The sequence below is a fragment of the Bacillus rossius genome, chromosome 1 (assembly GCF_032445375.1).
Source record: "Bacillus rossius redtenbacheri isolate Brsri chromosome 1, Brsri_v3, whole genome shotgun sequence".
Taxonomy (NCBI): domain Eukaryota; kingdom Metazoa; phylum Arthropoda; class Insecta; order Phasmatodea; family Bacillidae; genus Bacillus; species Bacillus rossius.
In genome coordinates, this window is record NC_086330.1 from 48202097 (window position 1) to 48226421 (window position 24325).

The 24325-nt window shown below is 33.9% G+C and overlaps 1 protein-coding gene across 3 annotated transcripts in view; it reads right to left on the bottom strand.

Moving 5' to 3' along the window:
* LOC134535544 (longitudinals lacking protein, isoforms H/M/V-like) overlaps positions 1 to 23869 on the bottom strand; it is a 43043-nt gene extending 19174 nt beyond the window's left edge. For 2 of the 3 annotated variants that reach the window (XM_063374704.1, XM_063374718.1), the window contains exons 1-4: positions 21206 to 22284; positions 11496 to 11678; positions 9275 to 9392; positions 7370 to 7549 (exon numbers count right to left, since the gene is read on the bottom strand). In XM_063374704.1, coding sequence (XP_063230774.1) covers positions 7370 to 7549; positions 9275 to 9392; positions 11496 to 11678; positions 21206 to 21406 — 682 coding nt within the window. In that variant the 5' untranslated portion in view covers positions 21407 to 22284. The other variant, XM_063374710.1, reaches the window with a different exon arrangement.
* Positions 23870 to 24325: the final 456 nt, after the last annotated feature.

Here is a 24325-nt window from a genome sequence, read left to right on the forward strand (position 1 = left end):
AAGGTCATGGCCGGCGCCAGCGATGCGGCCAAAACATGAAGTAACAGCGCTACTAGTCAGCGCTTAGGTCAATATTAAAAGTGATTGTCATTTGTTTGGTAGCTTGTGCTTTGTTTTTCATTGCAAGAAAGTGAAATTTTTATTAAAATGGATACTCTAGAGAGGTGTGAGAGTTCACAATTGAAAATGTCAAAAGGACTGAGACGGAGTTACAATGCTAACTTTAATATTATAGTGACAAATCATGCCAAAAAACCAACAACTGCCAAGCTGCTCATAAATATGATGTTCCTGAAAGCAATGTGCGTAATAAGAGGACGGATTAGCTTTGTCTCAAGAATGCAAATGGTTCGAGGAAAGCATTCAGAGGGCCTAAAAAGGGACGGTTCTCTGATATTGAACCCAGCATGGTAAATTTAATAAAAGAGAAGAGAGGAGACAGAATTCAAATTTCACGAGACGTAATAAAATTAAAAGCTCAAGATACTGCTCGTGAATTGAACATTCCGCGGATTAGCTTCAAGGCAAGTACTAGTTGGTGCGTAAGAATGATGCGCCGTTGCAGTTTTTGTTTGCAGCGCAGAACACAACTAGTGTAAAAACTGCCATAAGATTTCCAAGAGAAATGGATTACATTTCAGTTCTATGTGATTGGTTTGTGTAAACAACACGATTATTTGTAGAGCCAAATTGGAAACGCTGACAAAATAGCATGCCCAGCAACAACACCGTTGAAACAAAAGGCATTAAGACTGTCACCGTGTGCACGACTGAAAATGAGAAGCTGCGAGTCACAGTGACGTTATCTGTTTTGGCAGACGGCAGGAAACTGCCACCATTCATCATCTTAAGGAAAACTCTTACTAAAAAAGCTTTTTCACCAGATGCAATCATTCGTCGTCAAGAAAAAGGCTGGATGACAGGTGATTTAATGCAAGAATGGTTAAAACTGGTGTGGAATCGGCACCCGGATGCACTTCTGAAGAAAAGGGGCATGTTGGTCCTTGATGCGTTTCGGACATCTGACACCTAAGGTTAAAACTACGATAAATAATTTTAACACGGACTTGGTTATAATACTAGCTGGATTGACAAGCCAGCTACAAGTTCTCGATGTTGTAGTAAACAAGCCATTTTGGGACCACCTTCGGCAACAGTATAGTGATTGGCTGCTTACGGGTGACTTTTCTTTGATACCGACTGGGAAAATCAAGAAACCATCAGTTCTTCAGCTAGAAACATGGATTTCTACAGCCTGGTAAAGGATAACTTCAGAATCCATTGTCCGCGGCTTTAAGTAGTGTTGCATTTCAAATGCCATGAAAGGCATTGAAAACTATCTGTGCTGGCAAGATTAAGATAAGGCAGTGTCAGCAGAAACAGCAGCAGCATTGCAGACACTGATAGTGAATGATCATAACAAACATCATAACAAACTCTGTTAATATATCTATGAAAAATAAGTGTTAATGTAAATATGATTGTTCAGTGTTGTGACAAATCCTAGGTAAGTTTAACTATTTAAATTTTATTACATATTTAATTTTTTTTTTTAAATTAAGTGATTTGTCTTTTAACTGTGATCTTCTCTCCAAACATTATTTTTCCTAGACCCTGAATCAAAAAGTTTGGGGTCACATTATATTCAGAGTCGCAGTATCCTCGGGTAAATACGGTAATCATAAATTTTAAATTTTAACCTATAATGACATTGAAGTATTGTAGAACATCATACCTGAGTTAATGAAAATCAATTGCTCATAACCTCCATACTGCCATATATTTGAGACCCCTAGTAATAATAATTCAATAAATTTCATTACTACATATATGTATTAATAAATGTCCTACTTTTTGCACAATGTTTTTCTTACACAGTCAATTTTTACATAAGATATAAATAATAATAAGACAAAGAACAAAACTTTAACACAAGACATGAAATGATGGCACTTAAAGATACGTTTAATGCCACGTACGCCAACTACACACATCATATCATCATATGTGCATGCACTACTAACATATCAGATAAAATAGTCACAACAGGTATTCCCAATTTCATAATTAAAGGATGTTCTCTGTCTCTCGTTCTCATCCTTTATTTTTATCTTTAATAGCAGTATTAACAGCTGTGTTTACCCCAATAAATGGATAATAGCCAAGGTCATTCCTATTTATAGCAATTATAGGCCCATATCTTTTCTAAATGGGTTAAAAATTTCAAAAAAAATATATAATATTTAAGTATCTTGATTTTAACCTAAAAAAAAATATAGATATTCTGAGTGCCAACATGGTTTGAAAATTGGCAAAACTACAACTACTAATTTAATTACTTTCGTTAATCCAATTTATTCTGAAGTGATAACATGAGGCCAAGTGGATGGTTGCTTGTTTGATTTGGCAAAAGCCTTTTGACACAGTTTATAATCACTCAAAAAATTATTTAATATAAGAAAAAATATCTAATATAGGTTTAAGTGACAAATACCTCAAATGATTTGGTGCCTTTGACACAGTAAATATCACATATTACTCAAGAAAGTATCTAATATAGGATTAAGTGACAAATATCTCAAATGATTTGGTAGTTATTTGAAAGATAGAAATGTATATGTTTCAATTAATAATTCTAAATCCAAATTACATGTGGCAAGTTCTGGTGTTCCACAAGGTGGTACCATCTCCCTCTTTTCTTCAATATCTTTATTGATGATAAAACTAAAGTATTGAATTATTCTGTTGGCCTTCTATTTGCAGATGACCTAAAAATATAAAGCATAATCACTCCATTACATGACTGTCCCTTACTACAGAGCGACATTTTTTCTGTTGCAGAGTCGTGTAATTTTATCTCTGTTTAGCTTAACCACGGTAAAATCACTTTCGTAACTTTCTCTAGAAAATATAGTCCCATCGATTTTGAGTATAAACCAGAAAATCATGCTATCACAATGTTAGAGATTTAGATCACGTGATTCTAAATTATTCTTTTATAATAATATTGAATCACTTAGATAAAATGCTGATAGAATAATCCCTCTGATTAAAGATATTATACATAAATGCATCTAATTTAGACTCTAAGTTAGTCTTTATATAGCTTTGGTTTGCTCTAAACTTGAACATGGCAGTGTTATTTTGATAAACATTAGTAAAACGGATAGTCACAAACTAGATAAAGTCCAAAAAAACTAATCAATATTATGGGCCTAAATATTAATTTTAATAAATTTGTAGATTTACACTTGCTTCTGGGCCTTTATCATCAAGAAGAGAAAAATAAATGCAAAACTTGTGCATAATTGCAACAAAAATACACTACACTGTAATTATCGTCTAGAGCCTAATATTCTGAAAATTCCTCACAATGTGCGGAACCAATAGAAAGATGACTGCTAAGTATTTGCAAGTGCCGTCATGAAACCAGCCTACCTTAACCACCCCCCTTCCCATATTGTGAGTTGTCACCATTGGATTTTGTGGTCTATGTAAGCTGCTGTGATGTCACTGGCCTTCACACAACTGTCTTCCTCCGCTGCCGACACTTAAAAGGGTTCTTGATGATTGAGCATGCAAATGTGCTGTGCTCACAAGAAAAGTGCAGGTCACAGATTCCATTTGAACCCCAGCCACCGTTTAAACAAAGGGGGGAATACTCCTGGTTACCATGGATTTTGTTAGCAGAGAATATAAAAAATTATAGTCCCTTTATGATTGTATTAAATTCTGCATACAGTCAAACCTCACAAACATAACCATAATTTTATAACGTAGTAATGATGGCATTTCTATTTACCCAACTATTGCAAATTAGTTTAATCAATAATGTGGAATGATTTCTAATGGAAATTAAAATAAATTTATAAACATTTCTCTCAGTACTACATGCATAATGGTTCTAAAAAAAATGCTTCAAAAAAAAAAATTGGTTGTCTGTAAAGTCGGTTTACGGACGATAGTTTAACGTGACAACGTCATGACAAAACATTGATGAAATGATTGATCCAGAAGAAAATGAAATATCATATTTTGCCTGAGACTGAGCCGTAATAGGTTTTTGCAACCAAACTATTTAGGCATTAAAAATATTATATTCTTTGAGGAAGAAATTTTTTTTAAATTTTTCTATCTTTTGTATGATAAAATCTACCTCTGCATAATTTTGTGGATAAAATTGAATCATTTTTATTGAATAATCACTATTTTGTATGGATAGAAAGAAGGCGTGAAATGAAATCTACAATTTAATTGATAAATTTACTTTTATTTGCATTCATTAATTCAAATATATTTATTACTTTTGTAGTGTCGTGCGCACCGTATTTATTTTTACAAGTAAAAAAATTAAAGTATTGCAGCGGCCGGTATTCAATCCGTCATCCTATGGATTGATAGTCAGCGATGCTAACCGCAACGCCACGAGGCCACATTGAAAACAATTGTTTCAGATGTTATATATAAATTTATAAAAATTTTGTTTTGTGTTGTGGAAGTTTTAAAAACGTATGTAGTCCGCCATATTTATTTCTTATAGTGGTAGGCGGGAAATTAATAACCGTACCGATTGTGCTGAAAATCAGTGGACGATCGTTAAATTACATAATATTAATAATTCAAATGACGAAAATATGATTGAAAAGTCAAATCGATGGTTGTTCCAATCGAGTGGAAGAGAGATGCCACGCATGCGTACAATGAGCATAACAGGACACATCCGTAGTGGGACAATGTGCGTTACGGGACACTTTTTCGTGCGTGCAGCAGGCGTTCATCGATTTATTAGACGTTGTCACGTCAAAAACCTATACATAATTTTATACAGTACTTTTACACGTTGTGATTTTTAGGAATATGAAATTACAAATCTAGGTTACTTACACCAGTGGTTATAAAATGTTTCTGTACTGAGCTATTCTGAAAAGGTATTTGCAACAACAGAATGCACCAAAGTTTCAGAAATTATTAACAAGAAAACATACCATTGTTTTGGATGAACAAATAACTTTGTGCTGTTTTCCACATCTCACACTTAATGCTGATAAAACTTCACATTTTTTTTTTAAATGAAACTTTTTGGACATGATGAGAGTACAATTTCAAGGCTGAATTTTAGTGCAATGTTTTCGTAAAATGTTGTGTAACATTTCTGACAAGAAAAGGACAGATAATAGGTAGTTGGCCTAAGAGATACAAAGGAAGCACTATGTTATATACATTTTTTAGCTCATTTTCGTTCTCCTCTTTGTGCAATGATTTATCCCCCGCCCAAAAAAAAAAAAGGTAACAGAGAGAGATAGATAAATGAAAAAATAAGACAAAGTGTGTGTCTATGCGCTTGTCTCAGAAAATAGATATAGGTATCCTATAGAGTCAGCTGTGAATGCCTTGAATTTCATACTTGCTACCAGCACGATCGCGTTCCGCCTTGTTCAACCAGCAGCATAGTGTGTGCTGTCGAAACAGTTAATGCTATTTCCGAATAGATAGCACTACCAGTTATGAATTTCATATTTTGGTTGGTGTGTTCCAGATGGCAGAACTGTTTGAAAAAACATTAACACGCACAGTTTTTCTTTATAGTGTATAACAACAGTGAGTATTATTTGTTAATTAATCATTACTGACTGATCAATAATTATTGATATCATGAGCAGTTATTTTGAAAAAAGTAATGATTCGTTAATTAATGTTTACTAATTTATCTTTTTTAAATAAAACTTATAGTAAATACAAAAAAAGGTTAGGATTCATATATACTTGAAAAATAAATGAAAGCCAAAAATCCCCAAGTTGTGTTATTTGTAGATAATTGACTTTTCTATCTCTCTCTCTCTGCCGTTTTACCCCAAACGATATACAGCAAAACCCCTTATTTGCACTTTTCATGGGGACAAAGTAAAAAAGTGTAAAAAGCAGGAAAGTGTAAATAAAGGGAAAAGTATAAAAAGGAGTACAGCTTACATTATTTAGTTTTTTTTTTTCCTTTTGTTTAATAGCACATACTATAATGCAGGTACAAACACACTAACAACAAATTTTACTTTAGTATTTAATCAATTATTAATTTACCACATTTGACAAAAATAAAAAAATAATGAAAGCCAAAATGTTTTTTCTAATTACTTCCTAACAAAAAAATCTGAAATTTTCTTCTGCTTGCTTTTTCGGCTGTTTAAGGAGATTATTTGCCTCTCCAAATTATAAATACAGTTGCAACCTGCAGCGTTTATAACAAATACGGGCTACATACACATTGTGTCACAATAAAAAATTAAAAAAAACAGGCCGCAAATTGATATAAATTTACCGTCAATAGTGCGCCGTACGCGGAGAAAGGTCATTGTACTCGGTCAGCTGCTGTAACAACGCGGCGTAGCCGCCGGCTGAGCTGCGCATGCGCAGTATAACTCACTCTACGCTCCGCCCAGACTCATGACCTTCCATCAGCAGCCAGCCAATAGATGCAGCTTAGCGGAAAAAAATATAAGCTCTACCTCCCGTGTACCAGTTTTGTCCAGTTCTAATACCAGTTTATTGGTATACGCACCAGTTTTCTCGCTGCCGTGACATGTTCAAGTTTACGTTTATTGTGACGTCTTGATACCAATTATTAATTATTTACGATCCCCAGAAATAAATAGTTAGTTTAAACAATATGCGTTAACTGTACAATACTTCCGAAATTATAAAATACGTATAAAACAGTTACCAAGATTCTGCTCATTTTATCTTGTGAAGTTTATGTCTTGTACCAGTATTTCGGCTAAGTTGTGACATAAATACAGTATCAGAACTTAAAGCAGCCACGTTTATACATTTGTGAGTTTACGTTTTTCCTTCGTGTATTTTAGATTGTCGGCTGCTATAATTACTCTGACTTTTACACGCCTAGGCTTAAATTATTAAATATTTAGAAATAAAAGCAACTTTTCATGTTATAAAATATGTATATTTTGCGATTAAAAATGTTCATTGCAGACAATAAAAGTTACGTTTTTCACGATGTTGTTAGGCCTTTTTCTGGTTTTTTATGGTTACGTGACGTAAATAGCGGGATGGATTCGATTTTTGAGACGTAATTCGCGTGAAATGAAAGTATTGTATTGGACTAAATGGGAACTAAACGGGACCTGAAGAATATAGTGCAAATAACGGGAAAACGTAAATAACGGTAACGTAAATAAGGGGTTTCGCTGTACTTACGATTCGAGGTTCGAATTGCCAAAGAAGTTTCACTTATATCACGTGTACGTACTGAGTTACACTCGCTCATTTTTTTCCTTCTTCTTCATCATTCTGTGATAGTTAACAAGGACAGCGCTAACGGCAGAGAGGGGTAAATGCAGCAGACCGGGCGACTCACTCTGCTCGTCGGAGCTGTGGGACCGCTGCTCAGGCTCCGGCAGGCCGGGCATCTCCTGCATGGAGAGGGCGTCGTGTCCGGCCTCCAGCGCCGCCCCCACCGTGTGCCGCCGCTCCAGGCCGATGTTCTCCACGTCGCCCTCCTGGCGCGGCCACTTGCCGGCCGAGCTCGAGCCGGAGCCTGCGCGGCACAGTAGCACGGCGTCAGTGGCGGCCCACAGGGACCCCCCCCCCCCCCCCCCCACAAATGGCGAGTCGACAGTTTCGAAAACTAGTCTCATGAAAGCCTACTCTGAAACACTTGCCTCAAAATTACATTTTCAAAACTATGGTTCCATCTGATTTTCAACCTTGGTTTTAAAAAAAATTACACATTACAGCAGAACTAAAAAAAAAAAAAAAAAAAAAAAAAAATTTAATAATTTCACTGACTTCAAAGTGTAGATGTAGACTGGAATAGATAAGATATATCTCTAAAGTCTTTTTCAATGCTAAGTAAGTTATGAGTAAGGACAAGATTTTATGGTGAATTGCGATAAAATCAAAATAACACCGAAAAGCATGTTAAAACACAGCACAACACCGAAATAGAAGTTAAATCATGGAATTAAGTATAATTTAAATCATGAAAAAAAAAATCTTATAATGTTTCAAATTCAAGGAATGTGTTTCAGGACAAAAAATTGTACCAAAGTGTATGAATCAGAAAAATTAATTTAATTTGTGTTATTGTGCATCTATTATTGAATCACTTTTAAGTTTTAAACCAATATTAACAATAGTTTATTTTTATTGTTTTGAATGTATCTGTTTTGAACTAATTTATTATAAATTATTTTATCATAAAAATGCAGCATATAAATTTTACCACTATTTTGGTAGAATAAATATTACAAAACAGCTGTTATAAGAATAAAAACAATGACACTGTAATTCTCTGTTTTAAAAATTAAATTGGACTAAAAATAAAATCATCCTAAGAAGGAAACGCTCCCATAACCCCTTCCAAAGAACTAATATTACAACTAGAACTGGTATCAGATATCCGCTAATATTCAGCGCTTAGCAGATACCAAGGTATTTGGCACAGGTTTAGGAGGAATCAACAAAATATAATCTACACTATTTTTTTTTAATTCTTGGAATGTATATTTGTCACAGTGAAAATAATATTTTTATCTTTATTGAATTATTTTAACTACATTTTTAAAGTCAAATTATTGAAATTATTAACTTAGATATTGTTTAAATGATTACATTACCTAATAAATAATTCAGTATAATTTTGAATAAACTTGTTCTGAAATTAGATATAGAAGAAAAAAATTCTCAAACATATTTATAAAAATTATGTTTCAATCATTTAATCATATAGTGCAACAAGTAGCTGTAAAAAGTGATAGAGGTACTGAGTATTGGTACAGGGTTGCCACTCTCATAATCTACACAAATTCCCTCAGATTTCCCTATTGTCCATTTCCAACCAAACATTTTTTTCTGTCTCATCAATCAATCTTACAAGATATCATAAATATAGATATCACATGTCAACCAAAAACATGTTGAATCACAATAATTTTTATTCCTGTAAAATACACAATTTGAACTGTTTATCATGTGCAACCAATGCTGAATTGTTTCAAACACACCTTAAGAAACTTCATTAGGTAACTTTGCACTTTTCTAATAATGGCCTAACAGTAAACTTGGCACATGGATCATAATTTTTTTCTACCATAAAACCTTACCACTCCTTTGAATATTGTGTTGCATGCAGCGGGGTCTGTAGGGAGAGACATTCGCTATACTCACCTGCATACTTCTCAGGCTTGATCCACATGCTAATTGAACAAATAAATACAAAAACGTGATAAACTATTGAAAAATGAATTATCAGCATCTTTACCAGTAGAGTTCCTTCTCTTGGTGCGTTTTCGTCGTCTTATGGGGAGGAACGAGTTGATGACGTCCCGGGTGAGGGCTTCATGGGTTGACGGCAATGTTGTGCTCAGCTCATCTGGCTTCTGCAAGTCGACACACAATTCTCGTTGCAACGAGGATATGTGGCCCAGTGGTAAGAGACAGCTTGCAAGATGTTTGGCCCACACTTCACTAGGCTTCTGCCAATACTTTTTTTTTTCCATTTGAATCTAATATCACAACATTCATGAACATTGAATACTTTACAAATCAAATTTTAACTTACATACAATGACATTTTTTTTTTCTCTCTCCAAACAGTAGTCCAAGAAAAATTGTTCCAAAATACAGTAAAATAAAAAAGAGAGAAATATACATGGCACCATAACTAAGAGGTGTAAAATAAAGGAAAATTAAAAAAATCTGGCATATAGTCAAATTTTGAGTTTGAAAATAAGTTTATTAATATAACTGAATATATACATGAAACAGTTTTATTAATAATTTTAAATAATAATCACTGATTTGTTAAATATAAAAACAATGTGTAAATGTTACAGAAAACCAAAATAAATTTATGAATTATCTTAGCCTAATACATATTACATTTTTTTTTTCCAATAATTTATTTTTGTGAATGAGTCCGACGTTGTGCAAGTATACATATCGGTAACAAATAATTTTATATATATAGACACACACACAATTTGAAATGTTGAATCAAATACCAAATTATTCACAAATATTGAATAAATTTTGGATACACTTCACCATACCTCCTCTTCTGATAACTAGTAATAAGTCACATTCTATCATGGACACAGCAATGAATTCTCAATGCAAAATTTCAGAACTAAGTGCAATGATTTCATATTCAAATCATTACACAAAATTTTCCACAGAGTTTCTTATTAATAACAGCAGCACATACTCATTGGGTTTGAAATTATTTGCAAATTAATTATTTACAAATCCTTTCTAAAATTGTCAGAAAACTGCCTTTAAATGCTATTTTAACAATTTTATTTTGCAGTGTTTGATAATAAAGATGTTAATTAACTATATTTTCTGTCTCTTTCTTGAATGAATAGAATTTATTCAATTTTTTGTCCTGTCGATTGTCAATTTTTTTACCTACTTACGTTAAGTAATGGAAAACATCCATTAAAATTCATACAATATAAATAAAATCACTATTGCATTTAAAGTTTAAAAAAATTAATACACATTCATTTCTAGACTGTTTACTCATAAATTATCTTTATGCAATAGCCTCTGTGTGATTGTTCAACTCACAGATGACTGTATTACACAGTTAATCGGCATATGACCATGTAAGAGTCTGAGTCCAATTCAATCTGAGCATGAAAATATCAACTTCACAAGAATGCAGCAAAGTGACTTCAGAAAATGTTACAATTCTCCACACACTGAATGCAAGATATTTATTTTACTGCATAGGACACACCTGGGCAGATGCGGAGAAAGACGGAGAGGAATAGGCAGTGATCACGCAACTTTCTTCTCTCATTCCATCTCTAAGCTTATCATTCAAAATGTATGAGCTTTAAACCCCAAGTTCACTGGAATTTATATTTCAGCTTAATGTCCATGAGGTAAACCACAAGAAAGGAAAACAGAAATAAAATTCTTATTCACACTACCAAATTTTACATGTTTTGGCTTTTTGCACCAGTTAAGTTACCATGTTTCCCTATCATCCTAATGCACTACATTTTAATTTTTATTTAATTCTATTAAATTTGCTACATTTAGCCTCATCTCTTGAAAAGTGTTTATTAAAAAGGTATTCCCCATTTTTTTTAAAATTAATATAGAGTAATAACTGCTTTTCTTTAGATTGTATCTCAACAACAATTGTCAATTTTACAGGAAGCCGGTACCATGGTAGAAAATTTTAGTTATTTTATTACATCACATGAATCAGGACCACAATAGTTTAGCAGTCAAATGATTCACCTCCCAACAAGATTACTCAATGGACATCAAACTGACACTGCGGTCATTAGAGAAGACTGAGGTGTGAGGAGATGAGAATGGAGTACCCGGGAGTACCACGCCACGTTTCCATCTTGGGAAAAACTCCTCTTGGCTTCACCCCACAGGAATCAAACCCGCATCACCCCGGTGGAAGATGAGTGACGTGACATGTCATGTCGGTGCAGCTACCTCTGAAGGACACTCACCTCGGCGCTGATAGTCCCCGGGGCAAGCCCCTGGATGTCGAGGCAGTGCGCTGCTTGCAGCAGCGAGGGCAGCCGGCTGGGGTCAACGCTCACCTCCCCGCGGTACACAAACTCCAGGAGAGCCTCCAAGTCGGCCGCTGCGACCCCAGCCAGCATCACCACCGGGTGCTTGCACGGTGTGCTCTGCGCACGGCCCGCCGACACAATCACTCCCGGGCCACCGTAAGGTAACCCTGCCTCACCCACCACACTGGTCCGTTGCATTTATTTTTATCTTATGGAAAACTGCTATGGGTTTAACATATTATGTGTTTTACATACTGGGGAGATATTGCAAACAGTATATAAGTGTTTGTACAAATACCTTGTGAACCGATTTCATGACTTTTTCAAAAACGTTTAACAGAATTTTCTTACAACTTTTGACGTGAATTTGATGAACATCTTATGTTTTGTACCGATGTAGGTGTGTGTGCCATGAAAAAAAGAATACTTTGAAACGCCCACTATGGCCAAACTATACACTCGAGGCAAATAATAACTACGTATACCACAGTAAAGCCCGCTCTGACAGCAACAAGGCACAATGGCACCAACACTACCCCGGCGTCCCCCGCAATGACGTAACCGCACAACAACAATGCTAAAATGCGAAGTAAGCACGGCTAGCATTCAGCCGCAAGCGAGCTAGCAACGGAAGTACTTGATCAATTTGCTCGAAACAACCTTTATTCTTTACATTAGTGTGTAAACAATGTTCTGTAAAAAAAAAAATACTTCAATATTTTGTGTACTGTATTTTATTGCGCAAGCAGCTTGGAATAATGGCCAAACCAAAAGTTAAAAAAACTGAAGCAGCAATGAATGACAGCCAACCAGCCCCCTAAACTTTCCGATGCTGAGAGATGTCAGCTCTTTCAATTAAGGGGCCTCCCTAGTAAAAATTTTTAGCGCGGTGGGCCACTGGCCACGTGCTACGGCCAGTGGTTGGGCGGGGCGATATACCTGAGCCTGTCGCCTGCGCCGTGGTGGAGGGGGGAGAGGGCGTTTCAGCGAGGGGGGCGGAAAAATGGGAGGGTTGTCATTGTGTGGAGTCCATTTACTACTTATACCTGCGTTATCTGCGAACAAGATCGTGGCAAGAAAGGTGACTGTTTTTCCCTTTCGCTACATTCAACCAAAAGGATAATGTTCTCGCATTGCCTTGCTTGCTTCCTGGCAGTGTTTATTAACTTGAAACATTAAATTAGTGTTGCGATCCAGTCCATATCCATGAAATGCAAACAATCGTCAATTCTGTTTAAAACATGTATTTTTATTTTTTAACTAACATTCTACATAATTAAGAGATTTACATACATTACAAAAAATGCTGTCACCAACAATCGATGTGTTAGCTTGTGTTTTCAGGGGGGAAAAAATGCAAAAATTATATCATTAAAAAAATTTCCAACATTATACTTTCGAACTGACATTTGTGTGATGAATGGTTTTGCACGAACAGTTATGCTTTCATTCATGAAAGTATTCCGCACCGCGACGAGAAATCACGTCCTACTAATAATTGAGTAATAAAACTGGGAATAAAATGATGAAAATAATATTAATTATTTTTACTCTTAGACACAAATCAACTTTTTAAATCGCAATAACGACAAATAAATTTTTAACTTACTTCCTGAATAAAAAGTGCATGTCAAACTTACTTTTAAATTCTGTAAAGAAAAAAAATGTCAGAAACAAACAAGTGTTCCCACCAACGACACATCGTCAACTTTGTATTCTAGGGTTCACGTCGTATTTAGTTACACTAAATATTACTGCATATTATTATTTTCTGGCTCTTATTACATGTTTAGCATTTTATTTTATTTTTGCATATTTTTTTAATGACTTTAACGTTGCATAATATGATGAATAAGTATACACGAATGAACTGGAATCCCGTTTCGAGTTACATACAGACTGTTCACTACGAGCAGTGTACATTTCTTAGCTGTTGCAACAGCGGCCTACAGGTGGATTCAGACTGCAGGCTTAGTCAGTCACGCTGAATCCACCTGAGTTCAGATTTTATCGAAGACAAGTGCGGGTGGTATGGAAGAACTCAGTGTGCACTGACTGTTGTGCTCAAGGTGTCAGTGAAATGTATAGCTGGAATCACGGGCGAAAATTTGTAGGATTCCCATGAGGCCCACGGGATAACGTGAAGATTTTGCAAATGCAAGCGGGCCCCCTCAGACGGACTTTTTTATTTCAGGGAGGTTCGGGCCACCCTGAGATTCTCCCCTCCTCCCGGAATCTACGCATGCAGCTGGAATTAATTTTTAGCCAAGTACGTCATTTGGTGCTGTATTTAGGCTGTCAAAAAAGATACGAAATATGGCTGCTTTGATAATTGACGATAACTCCTTTTTATTGTGGAATAGTACCCATCTACAAAGAAATCCCTAAATATACCACCACTACTGTTGGGGATTTTCTATACAAACTATCAAAATAATTTTGGTTTCGTCACTGTCACTAGCTATTATTGTATCATACGAAAACATGTATGTTTTGTGTATTAATTTACGGTATTCATCTCTGTCAAATAATTTTTTTTTTTTTCGATAATAGAGTGTAAGCAAGGTAGAATACAATGGCTAATTTTAAAATAAAAATGGAATAAAGTATTTTTTGCTTGCAGTAGTTCAAATTTTTGAATTAATTTAGTTGTTTGTTTAAAAAACCCTTCTAAAATCAAAGAAACTACCTACTTCCTAAATAGATAAATAGTGCTTTAAAATCACACGCTTTCATAAATATTTAAACGCCAACATTTAAAATGTAGATTTCACATAATGATAAAATCTTATCTATTTTCATGGTCACGCCTAATGGAAATAATACACAATAATTCGTCATATATGTTTTTTATGCTTTTAATAACTACTCTACACATGAGCAAATTTCAATATACATAAAACTGAGGAACTCTGCATTACATTTTTTATCTGTGTACGACACTAACAGAAATTGAAGCATAAAACAACATTTTTATTTTTTAATTAATAAGTATTTCATCAACGTGAGCTTTGCTTTCATCTCAATGAAGCCACTCTACATACAGGAAGTGCACATGTATTCAATTCAGTCTTAACATTAGACCCTCCGGATCACAGAGTAAACGAATGAATGGAATTCATAACATTACGCAGGGTTTTAAGACATATTTTCCCTTCTACTCAATCGCAACATCTCACTTAGCGCGTAAAATGGTTTCAGTAAACATAACATAAAAAATATTCGCCCCATGTACAGTAGAGGAAACTAAAATGTTTGGAACACTGTAAACTAATTGTATTGTCATTTCTGTAGTCGCTCGAAGTGGCAAACTATGTATCGAAATATTAAAACAAACAAACAATAACATTACGTTCAGACAATTCGTTACGTGAAGTGAATGTAATAAAATACACAAGACAGTTACACACACCATAAAAATCATAATATTACATGTCGACTTAAAATTATTATTATTCACCATGATAATTTCTTGCGGGTAGCCAGCAACAAAGGGACACAATTTTTATTCATTTAATTAACTTTGACAAAACTTGTAAAACCTGGCATGAGCAAAGTAAGCTGATTCACAATTTTATTTTGCGTCAAAATATTAAACATCAACTAGTAATGAATTAAGAGTATGCTTCGCTTGGTAGAACACCGAATATAGTCATCTCCAGGTATTAAACTGAATTTTGAAAGAGGGACTCAAGTTTCTGAAGAAGTTGTTAACTTTCCTGATGATCCATCGACAGTTCGTAAACGGTCTCATCGTCGGGATGTCGAGCTTGGGACCTTTTTCCTCACCATAGTCCCGTGGTCTGTTCTACCATTCGCACAGCTATCCCAAACTATACAAATAGCCGAGTGATACTACTCCCGTTGCTTCTATCATGGAGCTCGCCCGCAGTCGTACTTCCCTATCCAGCCTGCGTAATACACGCGTCCTACCTGCTAGCCGCCAAGAACGCGTCCATTTGTGAAAAAGCCTCACCCGCCAATAATACTAATTCATTAATTATAATATGCAAAACATAAAAACATTACATATGCGATAAAACAAAATTTGCTGCTGTCATAAGCCGAAGAAAAAGAATCAATTTGAAATATAACATAGACAGATAAATCTAAAATGGAGTTATCGATAGTAATGTTTTAATAAACAGAATAATATATGTCATATTACACTAAATACGTGTTCTTACTGACAACCGAATTTAAAAATAAATTAAATTACTTTTTTTTTCTTTTTAAACCATAACCGCATAGAAGAAACAATACTTTTGATACAATTTTTTGCATAACTATACGACAGGACTAAAAGTACATTGTACGTAATAAGTATTTGCTTATAGGAATTAATGCTGCAGAATATACGAATAGATTCAAATGCATAGAATTTAATATATTGTCAAATTTATTTGGAAATATGCATGTAACAAAATATTGAATTTGAAATGAATTATCTGTTTTTAACTACAAATATAATTTTATCATATCTCACTTTCATTCAAACTTAAGAGTGTCATTTTCAACAACAAAATAGCCACAACTACACTTAAAAATATTTTAACTTGATACTTATATTGTATAACTTTTGATGAAATTAAATGTTAAGAGGTTCATTTAAGTTTGTAAGGAAACATAAATACAACGTTCAAAATAAATAACAAAAATTTTGTGTAGTTAGGAGCTCCGCGTCATGCAAATAAAGGAAAGTTAAACTTTTCAGTATACGGCTGCAATAATTATAGAGGAAAATGTTATTTATTCTTTACTTTTAATTCCCATTTGAAGAAAATAAATTGAAAAGTGCTATACCGAAAGTATAAAGTTGAAGTTCAATATCGCTTGTCAAGTAAGTTCAAGAACAAAATTAAAAAAAAAGAAAATTTGTTTTCTTGAATCTACTTTTTTCAGAAAAGTATACATACATACAATATTATTATATTATAAAAATAAAATTTTTTTGTCCTTAAGTATAAATTACTGAAATATTTTTTAGTTAATTAATTTTTTCATGCGAAGAAATATTTAATTGTTAAAATCACGAGAACATAATTTATTATATTTATGTATTCCAAAAGCTTATGTTAAAGATCGACTATATGCTATTCAATTTGCCCAAAAATTTTACTAAAATAGGAGAGCATTACAAAAACACAATTTAACTAATGTAGGTATTATAACAATAAGTTATGTTAATAAACTATATTAATGGGAAACAAATATTTATCATTTAATGATATGCAACTATTTTCCTTTGAGGTAAAAATTGAGGTATATTTAATGTAATAAGTAAATCCTCTCATAAAATTTACTGAAACTAATATTCTTCATTGTCCGTCATATTATGATTCCAAACAGTTTAAATCAACTGAAACATGAAATAAAATAGTAAGGTTAACCATGAGGTGTGGAAGAAATTAGAGATTACTTTGCAAAATGTTTTAAAAATTTCTCATGAAATATTGTGATTATTATGTTCGTACATAATGTAAAAAAAAATTCAATACATGAAATTCAACACATACTTTGTATTGCAAGTTATTAAACATATATTTTAAAAACACATGTGCGTATCTAAGTCGAATTGTTATGTAATACATGATGAACATTACCGATACAACTTCCCTTACAAATAACTTTCACCCAAAGATAAGGCCGCGGACAAATTAGGTATACACACTGGTCGCACGAGGAGCTGAAATAAGTCATATAAGAAAGCCGGCCGGAGTAATTTTTTTCAAGCCAAAGCTAAAAGTAATGGATGTTGTTTGTCTAAAGCAGGCAGTGAAATGACATACAAGTTTACAGAATAGCCATATAAGATCTTTGACGCTTCTTATCCCGTCAGTGGACTGTACGCGAAGAACCAACTGCATCATGGCCCGCCGCCAGTTTTATACTTACGTATGAATACACTTGTAAGCGTTGGTTTGTATAATTTATGTGTGTTGCCGACATCGATAGGTATTCTTTGGCAGCTCGATGTGGATTCATTCGAACACGTTTGCGCTAAACACGACATATTTTTACATGAGAGTGACATCGCGCACTGAAAAAAGTTGCAGGTCTGTAACGCAACAGTGATACAAATATTACATAGTTCGAACATTTTCTGGAGCACGACATTCACTTTGGGTAATGCTAAGCTACTTGATAGGTACCCTTTACCCGCTTTAAAAGTGATAACTTAAAAAAAAAGTGTACATGAAAGCAGACTCAGCCATATGTTTATTGCTGTTGTATTTGTCATAAACCTACCCTACGTTCAATACGGCCTGTAAGTAGAACCATGTTTTTTTTACTTGTGTACAAGCTGTGGTTGTAAAGCGAATTTATATTCTTAGTTAACTAACGTCTATCATAACATATTTGGAATAAGGCTACCTTAATTTTTTTTCTAGATTGCTATATTGTTATATATATAAGTATTACTTAAACGGAAATATCTGGTAATAAAAATAAATGAAAAAAAGCATGAAAGGTTAAGGATTATTTTTTTTCAACAACAAATAATTTATGCTTTGTGTACTATATAAAAACAGAACAAACTTTCAAAATTTCAAAATTTCTTTGATTATCCGTTATAGTTATGTTTGGTTTTAACTCATAAATATTTAAGTTGATTGCCAACGTCACGAATGTACAATAATTTATTTCACACCGCTCCGGGTTGCAGGTAAAGTAACAGGCGTGCAATTTGATCAGAAACGCGTTCTACTTATTCAGGCCCTTTAATTGGGCGTGACGGACCATGTGCCAAATATGTAACAATTATAAGTAGCTGAAGTATAAAAAAATAAAGAACTTGAATGCAAAATAATGCATCTAACAAAAATAATTTGCAAGGTTCTTTCGTGGATGTTGTAATGTGTGGGCAATATTTACTTAATTTTGGTTTTTGGATAAATTAATTGTGGTTTAAATTTTTTTAATAATTTTGTATAATTGCTGTAAAAAATTTATTTCCTGCCCTTATTAATTAATTGAGCTGTAGAAATAAGTTTATCTGAAAATTTACGTCATCTTTATTAAACATTGCCACTAATTATACTTTTTAACTTCAAAATGGTTTTTGAATTTTGTAATTAATAACGTACCATCCATAACTACATATGTGAGCGATCGGTCACTGACCTCATCTCCAATCCTCCTCGTGATTCCTGCGCCAGGAGGAACATTTACATTCTGACTAGCTTATTTAATATAGAACTTCCCTAGTTTTTATTTTTATTTATCATTCCATGAACATTTTTAAAACAGTGCAGACAATCAGATATCTATCTAACCAAAAAGCAAAGCAAAATGACATTTAGTTTTCAAAATACGATTTTCTTTTAATTTAAGATACATTTTATATGAAACCTACATTTTTAAGTATCAAAACTTTTGTAAATAGTTAACCATTTTGTTAATACCAGTATAAAATTTTTCCCCGGCGTTGTAAGATGTATAAAATCATTTTGGAAAACTAAAATAATTTTAAAAAATATTGGGTAGTATAATAATTGTTTCTTGAATTTTTATTAAAAATAAAAGGAAAAACAATGAAGTGTATTTTCATGTTAAAAATTAAATACAAATTTTGTCGAATTAGCTAGCGAGACTGTAAAGCCACCAATAAATAGTTTGTAGGACAACTTTCAATGTGTTGATTGATTAGTTTCAATACTTTATTTCGTAATACATGATCTAGTATGGTAAGCTTTAGGATATTTGTAGTTTAAACAAAAGCAATGTTTTAGAGATACACGAATATAGTCACAGAGTAAGTCGAGCACATGGTACTGTGGCGAGGCACACTAAAAGCAATTCTGAGAATTTCTTTCTGTCACGGGATTATCTTTTACCGGTGCCGGTTGTGGGTTGTCTCCCTCTCACGCACGCACGCACACACAGGTAGCCTGCCTCCCCTCCGGCCACGTGTTCCTCCACCACGCTACCTGAGCTGTGTGGCCTGCGAGCTGGCTTCGCCGAGCGGCAGCACGAGACGGTGGAAAACTTTCAGGATTTGCGGAAATTGTGGAAAAGATATCTCAGAATTCAAAGCGATGACTATGAGTTTTAAATACATGAATTTCTTCAGAAAAAAATTATCTTTTTTTCTAGACTTGTACTTTTTTTCTGTCATTCTCCTAAGCAGTATAAAATGGCCCCAAAGTTGGACAAGTTGGTGATTTTTTATTTCATATTTTGATAGAAAAAAACAAAAATGTAAAAGTATACAGACAATTCGTGTATTATCTTCTCGTGGGTGAAAAATTTTCAGATTCGTAGTGTCGATTAATAAAGTCCCATCATTATTTTAAAAACACAGTGTTCCGCTAACTTCTGATGCTACTAGGGAGGCCCCTTAAGAAGCGAGAATCCCAGAAAAATGCAAGGAATCGGCCCATGTGGCCCAAAATGGTGAGCGCACATGACGAATTACAATTCCTTGAGCGTTGCAGACATGTACATAGCTCAACCCAAAGATAACGCATTAAATATGAAATCAATAGACGTGGACAACCCAGAGGAATCAGAAAATCATAATATTGCACTTTGGAACTTGAAATCGAATTCACAAAACAAAAATAGCTATAGTTGCCCCAACTTATACCTACTCCAATTGTTTTTTTTATCAAAATGGTTATATTGAAATGTCAAAGGCAAACTTAAACTCAAAATATGTATATCTAATATTTGCTGGAACATTAGATTTTTAATTCAGAAAACTAAAAACCTTTCAATGATATTATCCACATGATTTAAGTGAACAGTCTCCCAGATTTATGTTTAATGAGTGACTATAAAATGTAGTGAGGCAAAAAAGAATGCAAGGTAGAAAAAGGCTGCTGGAAATTTTAATTTAATGTTTTACACCACCTTATTAATTAAGTTATCTGTAGACACCCTGTAAATCCAGTACCTTAAAAACTGGTGTTTTGTAACATTTTAAGTAAAAATAAAGGTTTCAAGAATATCAGAGCATATATCTTACAGATGTTTTAGACATTAACCAATTTTATTTAGTTTAGTTACATTTCTCGTGGACGTCATATACACCATACGAGTTAGAAAGGGATCAACTATGACTTATCAGAAGGAACAGAATGGGCAGATTGTGTTTTGCGTTGATCAATGTGCTATGTCAATGTTAACAAATATAGCAAGCATTTTTTTGTTTCATTGTTCACAGAAAAATACTCATACCTATTTCTGGCAGTTACTAATTTTTTTTCAGTAACCGTAAAATATTTTGTTTCACTGCAAATTGTATCACCACAAAAATGGTACACGTCTTCTGTTTGTAAAATTTCAGGCAAATATTCAAAACACTTCACTAATTTCATTACAGTCACCCGCTTGAAGTCCATTTTTTGTGTTTCAAAACCTGGTAAATTAATACAATTTGTAACCTAAATACAATTTCTATCCTAAACTCCCTTTTTCAAAATATTTTCTAATGAAAATCTGGAAATTTGGTAAAAAAATAAGAACCCAACATGGCAGTGAGGCAGAGTCTTAACAAGGCCCCAGTCTAAGATTTTAAAAATATTTTCTATTATTTAGGTTCTAAGTGGAAAAATTAATATCGACATGTAGTTCCCCACATGAGGCAGGGTCTACATGGATGTAATGCGGCTGACATTAATAGGAGCCAGCTGCCTTACCCGAGGAACAGTCCTGTCATTCCGGCCAGCCTGAAGAATGCGTGAGGTGAGGAAAACGGGAGTACCCCAAGAAAACACACAGGCCACTGCAACATCCGCCATGTTTCTGACTTGCAAAACTCCGGGTTCAACTCCACCGGAAATCAAACCCCAGTCACCATGATGGGAGGCGAGTGTATTGACCACTCGACCACCGTGCATCTAATTTAAGCTAAGTAACTTAGCCAAATATTTGGCATGCCATGATCTCAAACAGCTCTTTAGAATCAACACAGGCGAGTGAGCAAAAAATAACCAAGTGGTATGGAGTGATACCACGATATTTTATACATAAATTTTTAAATAATTTATTTTGTTATTTTGCACAATATTTTCTTTTTACTGCTATTAGAAAGTTTTACCCTTAAATTTTTTTGAAGTTGAAAAACGAAATTTGTTAAGAGAAAAGTAATTTGCTTTTACTGTCATGATTGGTATTGTAAGTTTTAAATAAATACAACATTAAAACTGTGCGTTATTTCCCGCCATCTATTTGACTGGCAAAACAACGCCAAGTGTGTAGCATAAATATACTTAAGTATTGCAATATAGGTTCCTGGTGAATTTGTTATAGCAAACATATCCCCATGCTCTCTTACCTTGGTATGCTATAGCATTTATAAACGGACTCTGGGAGAAAATAGTTAATTATTTCATGTTGGCAACTACAAGTGTCGTAATATTAACACTGGTACAAAAGCAGGAAAGAAAAGATATGTCTAATGCCTTATCAAGTCAAAAAATGTAATATGATAGCCTTACTGCAGGAGATGGCTTATCATAGGGTAAGTTCGTAAATTGATTGATACTTCACATTTTTTATCATGCTAATACTGTTCAAATTTTTCCTATTATAAAATTTTTCATAATATGATCCACTAATGTAGTAAACTATTACTATTCATTAAATCAGCCAAAATGACATCCTTTCTAACATAAAAAATGGTAGACATAACTTTTTGACTTGAGTATAGAGATTGCTTAAACGTTTACCGGAGGTGACTAAACTTAAAAGGATGTGAACAACAGCTGTTGCGAGGAATGTGACCCACCTTCAGCAGGTTGAGCAGGAAGGGACTGGCGGCACACAGCACAATCTTGTGGGCGGGAAAGCTGCGGCCGCCGGCCGCCAGCGTCACGTCCACGAGGTCCCCACGGCACCGGAGCATCTGCACGGCGGAGATGAGGGACGTGCCGAACTCGCCCCACGTCAGACTGTACAGCTGATTGCTACCCATCGCACACTGCTTCAGGCCACCGGCACAACCTCGTCTGGAACAAACAGCACACTGCTCCGTTAATGACGGGGCACACTGTAACAACTCAGCAGATCACTAGAACAAATTTCTGGCAGTGCAACAAAATAAGTCTAATGACTAGAATTATCAAGACATTACAAATGTGCCAGCTTTTAGTTACTCAAAGTGGGATTTGTAAAATAATACATATCTACGTACCTCTTGTCAAAAAAACTGTGAATTGCGTTTTTATTTTCAAGCAAGTTAATTATGTACTACAGGTTGTCCACACAAATATGCAATAAAATTTCCCTAACTTTCTATGACCAAAATTTCAAATTTCCTCTACAATTTTTTTTAAATTAGTTAAGCTATTTTTCTGTTTCCTACAAGAAATAGCAAAATCATTGCTGTAGCTGGCCTAGAATTATGTATACATAAAAAAAAATTTCAAACAGAACCCACCAGATGCCATTTATAATGTGTATGAGTAAACTCTAAAACACCATCTGAAAAAATTCTTACACATGTTGGGTAAGAATTCAGACCAAATTCCTACCAATGGGATAATTCCAGGATTTTTCCAGGATTTAAAAAGGAAATTCCCTGACTTTCAGAAATGTGGTCACCCTGAACCACCAACTAAGCCTTGAATTTTAAACCTAGAAGACCATACACAAACAAACCCTGTACTTTTAGATTTAGTTCAATTACAAATGTTCATGAGAAATTGCACATGTTAATGCATAGGCATATGAAGCACAGTACTCAACTAAAAACACACAGTACTAGGACCTGAAGTGCCAATAATAGCCAAGTTGCAGCTCCACTACTCAAAAATCTCATAAATGAGGAAATATGTATGAGTAAACAAAACCAACTTATTAGAATTTACTGTCACCATCATCAATCTGTTCTTGAAAATTTCAATTCCTAATATTTAAGTGTTCCTTACAGTATTAATGTCCACAAAAAATTATATTATTCTACTTTATGGAACACTATAAGTAGGTAAAGAAAGTATAAAAAATACTATATCATACAATATTTGGACACCATGGTAAATCTTAGGCCAAGACATGCAATTTCTACAAAACCAAAACTACACACATAAAACCAATTTCTTTAATAAGGTAAAATGTACGATACACGATAACCAATTTTTTTTACATGGTTGCCTACTAATAACATACAGCTAAGGTCATTAAGTAAACAAACTTTACTCAACCCTAATAGAACAACATTTAAAACATGGTGTATAAAAATTAATAGTACTTATATTTCTAAATAAAATTTCAATACGTTAAAACGTACAATTTCTTCTTAAATAATAAACAAGACAGACGACTATCCAATGTTTACTTTTTTCAATCGTAGTGTGACTATGCAGAGTATTTGAGTAGAGTATGTGCACAAACTGCGAAATTCAAAATTATTTATCTAACTTCAATAATGCCTACAACCAAGTGATTATTATTTGCCAAATCTGTTCGAAAACAAAAATTAAATGGAAAAAAAAATATTTTTATTTTATTAGCAGCCAGTCAACCAAACTATAATTTTATAGACCTTTTTACAATATTTATAATTAAATCTATTTTACAATAGAGTTACACAAAAATGAATGATTAACATAAAATTGTATTTGATAACAGGAGACAGATTCATTACAACAAAATTAAGCGTTTAATAACAAATTATAAATCTACAATTTAATTTAAAAATACCATTGCTACTATGATATTGTAGTTCCATTTCACTCTTATGCACCAACTTCAATAGCACACAATACTTTTAAAATATATATAATAATGTTGGCTTTCGTGCCCTGAGTTTTAACTAC